At 66.4% G+C, this 8,507-nt stretch overlaps 1 protein-coding gene across 1 annotated transcript; it reads left to right on the top strand.

Annotated features, from left to right (window-relative positions):
* Positions 1-1,804: 1,804 nt before the first annotated feature.
* CDC6 (cell division cycle 6) lies at positions 1,805-4,924 on the top strand (the record flags this gene model as incomplete). Its single annotated transcript, XM_084222184.1, has 11 exons — positions 1,805-2,039; positions 2,279-2,497; positions 2,773-2,972; positions 3,049-3,212; positions 3,330-3,436; positions 3,582-3,721; positions 3,806-3,906; positions 4,029-4,093; positions 4,216-4,415; positions 4,523-4,663; positions 4,770-4,924. The coding sequence occupies 11 exons, from the start codon at positions 1,805-1,807 to the stop codon at positions 4,857-4,859; spliced, it is 1,662 nt and encodes a 553-aa protein (XP_084078310.1). The 3' UTR covers positions 4,860-4,924.
* Positions 4,925-8,507: the final 3,583 nt, after the last annotated feature.

The raw sequence follows: 8,507 nt of genomic DNA on the forward strand, positions 1-8,507 counted from the left end.
CCAGTGCAGCGTGCTCCGCCAGCCCCGCCTCATCTATGCACCCCCCAGGAGTCAGTGACCTCGTGGCAAGCCTGGATGGGTCCATCCCTCATTCCTCCTCATGGATCCTCCGTCGGGATCTGCCTGGGAGCCGGGCACGGGACTTGAGGCTGAGCCGTGTGCTGGCTGTTGGGACCAGGGGGGCTCATGGAGGGGGCTGGGGTCAGGCAGGGAATGGACACGCTGTGAGACCCCCAGAGCGAGGGGAAGCAGGGACAGGCCGGCAGAGCCTCGTGATCCTGGTGGAACCTTGTTATCCTGGCACAGCCCATTGCTTTTTTGCACAGGAGCCAGTGGAGGCAGGGGGGAACATGAGTGGGACCATGCAGGGACACCCCAACAGCTGGTGGAGACCCCCTTTCTCTGACCCCACAGGGGGGCACCCCCATGTGCCCCCCTCAAAACCACTGCTCCCCTGGCACTTCCCCCTGGGATTCCCCTGGCTCTCACTGCTGTCTCCCCCCAGACTTGAGCATTTTAATGAGAAAACACTAATTACAGGAAAGGGGGGGGGGCGTTTGTGCTGGGTCTGGCACAGCAGGGGGCACGTGGGGGGGCCCTGGGGGCCGGTGATGTTTTGCCTTACACTCCCTGTCCGATGGGGGGGTCACACTAACGTAGTTACTGATCTCTTTGTACCATAGCAGGAAGGGCACGGGGTGCAGGGGGGCCACCCCTGCAGGCGGGTTTGGGGCTCATTCAGGGGATTTTTTTTTTTTTTTTCTATGATGATGGACCTTCCCCTGTTGAGGCTGGAGTGAGGTGGGTGAGGGGTGAGTGGGGGGTTTCTCTGGAGAATGAGCCCCCCCCCCAGTGCTGCCCTTTGGGTTGAATAAAGGTTCAATACGGTTCTGCCCCTCCTGGAGCGAGGGGCCCTTTTAAAAGGGAACAGAGGAATTTGGAGGAGCTGGAAATTACATTTAAATAAAAGTAATAAAGTGATTAATGATGTCAAGGACACAGTCTAAGGGAGAGGTTCCCAGGAACCCCTTTTCTTTCTTGGAGGTGATGCCCCGAGGGCTGAGAGCAGGGCACTTTGGCAGACAGGGTGGGGGGTACTGGGAGCGCAGTAGGAAGGCAGGATCGGGTTACTGGTGGCACTGGGACCACTGGGAAGGAGGATTGTGGGTACTGGGAGCAAGGGGAGGGGGGATTGGCGGGTGTGGGCACTGCGACCGTGGGGAAACCGCCGTGGGGAATACTGGGAGGAAGGGTGGGGAGTACTGGGAGCGTGGGGAGACAAGACTGGGCGGCAGTAGAAAAGCAATGTAGGAGGAACTGGTGGCACTGGGAATACGGGGAAGGCTGGGTCGGGGGGTGAGGGCCGTGGGAGCACTGGGGGAACCGGGAGCGCGGAGTACCCGCAGGGAGACTACAGCTCCCAGCGTGCCCTGTGCGCCGCTCTCCGCGCCTTCCGCCCTGCCTCGGCTGCGCTCGCTGATTGGCTGCTCTGTTGCGGCCCTTCCTCCGGCCGCAGCGATTGGCGGCGGCGGCAGCGGCGCAGCCAATGGGGCGAAGGGGGCGGGGCCAGCTCGGCCTGGTGGCGGGAAGTGCGGAGCCGGGGCTGATTTGGCGCGAGAAGGTCGGTGGCGGCAGGGGGGCGGACTCGGAGGGGACCCGAGGGGGCTTGGGGGGGACATGGGGGCCACAGATGGGGGGCAGCGCGGTGGGGACTGGGACTAGGGGGGCAGGGGATGGCCGGGACCCGCGGGGCTGGCGGTCTTTCTCGCCTGACCGCTGTTCTCCTCCAGCCGTAGCCCCCGCCATGGCCAGCAGCAGCCCGCAGAGCCAGCTCACCATCGGCTTCCCCCGCACGAGGAGCGCCCGACGCCTCGCTACCCCCTCGGCCAAGAGCGACCCCGACGCCCCTGCTCTGCGCCCCTCGCCGCGTTCCAAGGCCTCGGGCTCCGGCCAGACCACCCCGGACACACGCTCAGGCCGAGCCACAGCGCAGCCCCTGAGCCCCAGAGCGCAGCCCCTGAGCCCCCGCAAACGCCTGGGTGAGTTCCTCCGCCGGGACCCCCCCGGGAGTGGCGGGGAGAGCATCCCCCTTCTCATCCCGGGTGGCTGGGACAGACAGATGGGCCCAGCCCCCTCCGGCTCTGGTCCAGCTGTGTTTGCGGCTTCACCCCCATTTCGGGAGGAAGAGCTGCTCCCGCGGGGTTTCTGCGGGGGGCTGAAGCATAAAGTCCCTGAGGGAGAGTGGCCCTGTCTCACCACCAGCCTGTTGTCCCCGCAGGTGATGACAACCTGTGCAATGTCCCCCATGCCTTACCTTGCTCCCCGGCCAAACGCAGCAAGGAGAATCAGGGCCGTCGCCTGCTCTTTGGGGATCCCTCGGCCTCCCCCGAGCAGCCCAAGGGCTCGGGGCCATCCCCACGGAGCGGGGGGCCAGGGACCCCCCGGAGCTCAGGGCTCAGTGGGCAGCACCCACGCACCCGGCTCTTCAGGCAGGAAGGTGGGTATGGGGTGATGGATGGGGTGGTGAGTGTGGGCAGGGCTGGCTATGGGGGCAGGGATGGGATAGGGGTTGGGAATATGGATAAGGGACGGTGATAGGAGTCGAGGTGAGGGTGTGGAGCAAAGGATGGGGTTGGGGATATGAAGATAAGGATGGATATATGGAGCTAGGGATAGCTATGAAGGCGGGGATGGGGATGGGGATGATGATCAGCTGGGATGGGGTCCCAGCAGTGCCACCTCCCTCCCTGAGTCCTCTTGCTCCTCGTGCAGGGACCTGTTACCAGCAGGCCAAGCAGGTGCTGCACGCAGCCGTGCCCGAGCGGCTGCAGGGCAGGGAGCGGGAGACGGGGATGCTGCGGCAGTTCCTGCTGGAACACGTCCTGGGGCGCCGGCCCGGCAGCCTCTACGTGTCCGGAGCCCCTGGGACTGGGAAAACAGCCTGTCTGAGCCGTGTTCTGCTCGACTGCAAGGTGTGTGCCATGGCCATGCTGTGGGGCTGCTGGGGAGCAGTGGGATGGGGCAGTGTAACATTGCTATTCCTCACAGGACAAGCTGGCTGGCAGCAGGACTGTGGTGCTGAACTGCATGGCACTGGGCAGCCCCCAAAGCGTCTTCCCTGCCCTGGCACAGCAGCTGGGGCTGCCCGTGGCCAGTGGACGGGAGCGTATCAGGAGCCTGGAGAAGCATCTGACGGCCCAGGGGCCCATGGTGTGAGTTCCCTGTCTCTGGTGGGTGGGTTGGGATTCCCCTGGATGCAGCAGCTCTGCTCTCTCTGATTGGAGTGCTGTGAGGGGACAGAGCAGGGGTTGATCTGGGCTCTCCCACAGCCTCCTGGTGCTGGATGAGCTGGACCAGCTGGAGAGCAAAGGCCAGGACGTGCTGTACACCCTCTTTGAGTGGTCTCAGTTGCCCAGCTCCAGGCTCGTCCTCGTGGGTGAGTGTTCAGGGTGTAAGTGGTTGCACTGCTCCTGGACACCCTCTCTCTTTGGGAGGGAGTTGATGGAGACTTCCCTTTGCAGCCCCCTCCTGCTCCCTCCTTGGAGAACAGCCCTCATCCTCCTCTTCCTCTCGCCCTGCAGGGTTGGCCAATGCCCTGGACCTGACAGACAGGAGCCTGGCCAGGCTGGGAGCCCACCTGGCTGGCAAGCCCCGGCTGCTGCACTTCCCACCCTACACCAAGGAGCAGCTCACCCTCATCCTGCAGGAGAGGCTGGGACAGGTGGGGACACAGGGAGGACAGAGAGGGGCCATGGGGTCGTCTGCCCACACGGGTGGCAGCACTGACAGCCCTGGTGCCCCACAGGTGGCAGGTGACCCCGTCCTGGACTCTGCTGCGCTCCAGTTCTGTGCCCGCAAGGTCTCTGCAGTCTCTGGTGATGCTCGCAAGGCCCTGGATGTCTGTAGGTCAGTGTGTGCCCCAAAACCAAGCCACATTGGTCCCTGGGAGTCTCCATGGCTTCCCTGCACCATGGTGCTCGTGCCAGGGGTGCCTGCTCTGCCTGGCACTCAGGGCTGTCCCTCCCCAGGCGCGCCGTGGAGGTGGTGGAGCTGGAGGTGCGAGGCCAGACCCTGCTCAAGCCACTGTCCAGGGGTGAGTCACTGCTGCCAGAGCCAAAACCCTGCAGGGGCTCCTCAGTGGGAGTCTGGGCTCCCTTTGTGGGGCACCTCTCTCCCTGTTCTCACCTCCTTGGGAATCCTCTCTCTGTCCCACAGGTGACTCCCCGGTGTCCCCTGTCCCCAAGCGCGTGGGGCTCCTGCACATCTCCCGGGTGCTCTCGGAGGTGTTTGGGGACCGGCTGGCAGGGGGGTCCCGGGGGGCCCAGGACACCTTCCCTCTGCAGCAGAAGGTGCTGCTCTGCTCCCTGCTCCTGCTTGCCCGACACTCCCACGCCCGCGAGGTGACCCTGGGGAAGGTGAGTGGATGTGGCACCTTCTCAGGGCTGCACCTGGCAGTGGGTGGGTGTCCCTGAGGTGTCCCTTGGGTGCTTGGCCGTGGTGTAACCCCCCCTGCCCTCCCCAGCTCCACGACACCTACAGCCAGGTGTGCCGGCGGCAGCAGCTCCCCGCCGTCGACCAGGCTGAGTGTCTGTCCCTTGTCACCCTCCTGGAGTCCCGTGGTGTCCTCGAGCTCAAGAGGGCCAAGGAGGCCCGGCTGGCCAAGGTACTGTGGGGTTCTGGGGCAGGGACAGTGCTGGGACACGATGCAGTGGTGGGAGTAGGGCAGGATCTGGCAGCTCCGTGCTGAGCACCTCTGTTCTCCCTCCCAGGTTTCCCTGATGCTGGAGGAGGCAGCCCTGGAGCACAGGCTGCAGGACACGGCGCTGGTGGGCAGTATCCTCACCCAGGGGCTGCGCTGACCTCCCCCAGCAACCCCCTCCCCGTGGCCCCAAGGGGGATTTTGCTGCTGGGGCGAGAGCAGACAAGTGGCTCCGAAGGTTTTGGACATTTGTCAAATTCTGCCCTGGGGCTGTCAGTCTGGGGTATTTTTATTAATATTTTAATGTAATAATATTATTAATGTTATATTGTAATTGCTGCTTGATGGGAGCTTAAGTGGGAGGCTGGGACACCCCCCAGCCCCTCTGTGGCACCCCCAGCCCTTTTTGTAGAGAGTGGGGTGCTCCTGGTTCCCCTTGCCATCCTGGTGTGTGATCCTGAGGTCTGGTGTTGCTGCTGCCATGAATCCCAGACCACGTTTGCTCCCAACTCTTTCAGTGCCTTCTGGGGCTCTCTGGAACCTTCTTGACCACTCTGGCTGCAGGGAGAATCTTCCCAGTGCCAGCCCTGCTCTGGCTCCCAGTGCTGGCAGTGGCACAGGAGGGGCAGGGACCCCTGGGGGGGAGAGGACAGGGGGGATCCTTTTATCTCATGCTATGAAATAAAGTCATTTCAGTTCACCTTTGTCTCCTGCCCCCCGTGTTTCACCCCATGTTCCCCCACTCCCTGCCTGCCCCACAGCTGTGGGGACCAAGCCCTGTCCTCCCCATCCCCTCTCCTGGGCTCCAGCCCCAGCCTCAGCTCCTGGCCCCAGCTCCTCCGTTTCTGTTAAATAATGGACGCTTTGACCTAATTTTGCAGCTTCCTCATGGCGGGAGGGGCTGTGTTGGGGGCTCCAAATGGGGGTGGGGGGAGTGGGAGGAGATGAGGCTCTGCTTGTGCCCCATGTCCCTTCATCCCATCCTACCTCTGCCATCCCACCCTGTCCCCCAGGACCCCTGGCTGCCCCTCAGCACCTCCTGGCGAGGGCTGGGGTGCTGCTGGTGGGGGAGGATGTGGTACTGGTGTCCCCAGTGTGCCTCAGTTTCCCTGTGGGCCCCGGGGGTGGCTCTGCTATGTCCCAGCTCCACCCTGGCTCTGCCCCTGCCGCATCTCTGCAGCTCACAGGACACGGGGACAATTCCACCGGCTGCCCGGACACAAAGGGGAGCCCTCTGAGGCCCCTGGGTGCCACCACAAAACGGGGTGCAGGGCCAGGGGGACACCTGGGGGACACGTGTGTCCCTGTTGGCCGTGGGGAGCGGCGGGGAAACCGAGGCAGGAGGGGCACGGGGGAATGTGGGGGCCCCGAGCAGGCTCAGCCCGGGCTGCCGGCGCTATTTATAGCCGGCCCTGCCATGTGTCGGACGTGTGCGGCGGCACGGGCGGGCGCCGGGGTCAGCCCGGGCTGTGCCCGCTCTGGGCTGTGTCCCGGTGCCCTCACCACGTCAGGAGCTTGTCCCTGCCCCTCCCCGCACCGTGACCCAGCCGCCTGTCACCAGGCTCCGGGGCTGAGCGGGTACCGGCATCGTCCTGCCCGTGCGCTGCCTGGGGGTCCCCAGCTCCCCGCGTCCTGCCCCAGGGAGTGACGCAGCCCCCCGGCACACGGTGACATGGCACACGGTGACAGTGTCAGGAAGGAAGCGTCTGGCAGCGTGCGGGTCCGCGGTGACGCGGTGGTGATGCTGGCAGGCATCCTTCTCCCTCTGTCCCCTCGGTTCCTCCCTCTGTCCCCTCAGTTCCTCCTTCCCCCTGTGTCCCCCCGTGGTGATGGCAGAGGTGATGGTGGCACAGGGACACCCCCACATCTGGGCCACACGGCTGTGGTGGGCACCCCAGGGGAGTGCCAGCCCTGGCGGTGTCCCTGGGCTGTCCTGGCTGTGTGCGTGGCGATGGGGACAGCGGGACAGCGTAGGGGACAGGCCCCCCTGGCCATGCCAGTGCCAGCCCCAGCCCCGCTCTGCCGCAGTGGATGAAAAATCGATGGCGCAGCTGGATCCGGGAGCGTGGGTGCCGGAGCCGTTCGTCACCGCGGGCTGCCGGCGCTGCGGTGGCAGCAGCGTGGCGAGGGGACACCCCGCGACACCCGGCAGCGATGTGCGGAGCCCGAGGGGCCGCCGGGCTCCTGTCCCCCGGCTCCAGCACCCGTGTCGCCTGTCCCCGCACACACGTGCCGTGCCCACGGGGCCGGGCAGGGCCGTGCCGTGCCCGAGCGCGCGGCGGGGCGGGGGCTCGGTGTCCCCTCGGCGGTGTCCCCGGTGCCCCGGCTGCCTCGCTGTCCTCCCTTGCACTCTCCTTACATAAGCGGCCACGTGGCGGGCACGGCCGCCTCCCGCCGCGCCGTCACCGCCGGCACCCAGATTCCATCTGACAGCCCCGTTCCGCTCGGCTGCTCCCGCCTGGCACCGGGGCCGCGGGTGCGGGGCGGGACCCCGCACGACCCCGCGCCGGGCGAGGCCTCGGTGGCATGGGGACACGGGGCCACGGCCACCCGGTGCTGGTGGCACCTCCTGCCGCGCCCTGGCACCCGCTGCCCGCCCTCGGTGCGGCGACGCCGCGGGACCGGCACCGGGCGGGATGCGGCCGGTGATGGGCTCGGTGCCGCGGGGCCGGGCTGGGCTCGGGGGGTCCCCGGTGGCCGGCGGTGCCCCGGTGGGAGCGCAGGGGGGTCGGGCTGGCCGGCGTGCACATCTGGGAGTGATTTGGCACATTCCACTGGGCTGAGCACATGCCGGCGCCTGGGCCTCGCCGCCGCGGCCCCGGTGTGCGGGGAGGGGGCCAGAGGCTGGCCCGGCCACGGTGTCCAAACGCGTTCTGGTGAGCACACGGGGGAAACTGAGGCACGGGAATGTGCTGAGTGGCCTGGTGGGCACAACCCTCCTGTGTAGGCACCTTGGGATCCTGACAGGTACCCAGGGGTCCTGGGCAGCGGCGGGTCAGTGTGACTCCCCCGGAGCATGTCGTGAGGCTGCCTACACTTCTCACATGTGTGACTTCCCAGGGGAGCTCCTGCCCCACTGCCCTCCCAGCCCTCGTGCTGCAGGGTCTGGGCTGTGCTGGTGGGTGCAGCCCTTACTGGGCTCCCCGAATGTGGCTGGGTAGCCTGTGTCCATGTCCATGTCTCCATCGCCATCCCCTTCCTAGGATCAGCATCTCTCCGGGGACACACAGAGCAGGGAATTCCTCTGGCTACAGGCACTCTGTACCCCCGGGGTGCCACAGGTGCCCCCAGCCCTTCCTCTCTGAGCCTGGGGAGCAGCCCAGGGACTCCCCATCCCTCTCCCCTCTTCCCCCCAGTGTGCTCCCATCTCTTCCCTACACCGCTGGAGCGCCCACCCCCTGTGTTTTCCCTCATGTGGGTGCCCCAATCCTCCATCGGGGGAGTGTGGGGATGAGTATCCAGAATCAGAGAAGAAGGAAGCGGGCTGGGGGGGGTGGGGGGGGGCCGTTGGAGCACCTCCTCCTGTGAGTGTGGGGGGGAAGAAGGGTAAGGGGGGGGGGAATCGAACTTGGGGTGCGCGGCCCCTTTAAGAGCCCCCCCCCGGCGCGGCGCGCGCACCCACTTTCTCCCCTTCCGCTTTCTGGAGACTTCAAAGAGTTACAAAGCCGAGCTGGCCCCGCCCCCGCCCCGCCCCCGCCCGCGCCCCATTGGCCGGCTGGGCGGGGCGGGGGCGTGACCACCGGGAGGGGCGTGTCCTCCTCCCGCTCCCCCCCCGCCCTCCGCCGCCGCCGCCGCCGCCGCCGCCGCT

The sequence above is a fragment of the Fringilla coelebs genome (genome assembly GCF_963513975.1).
Source record: "Fringilla coelebs genome assembly, chromosome: 27".
Classification (NCBI taxonomy): Eukaryota; Metazoa; Chordata; class Aves; order Passeriformes; family Fringillidae; genus Fringilla; species Fringilla coelebs.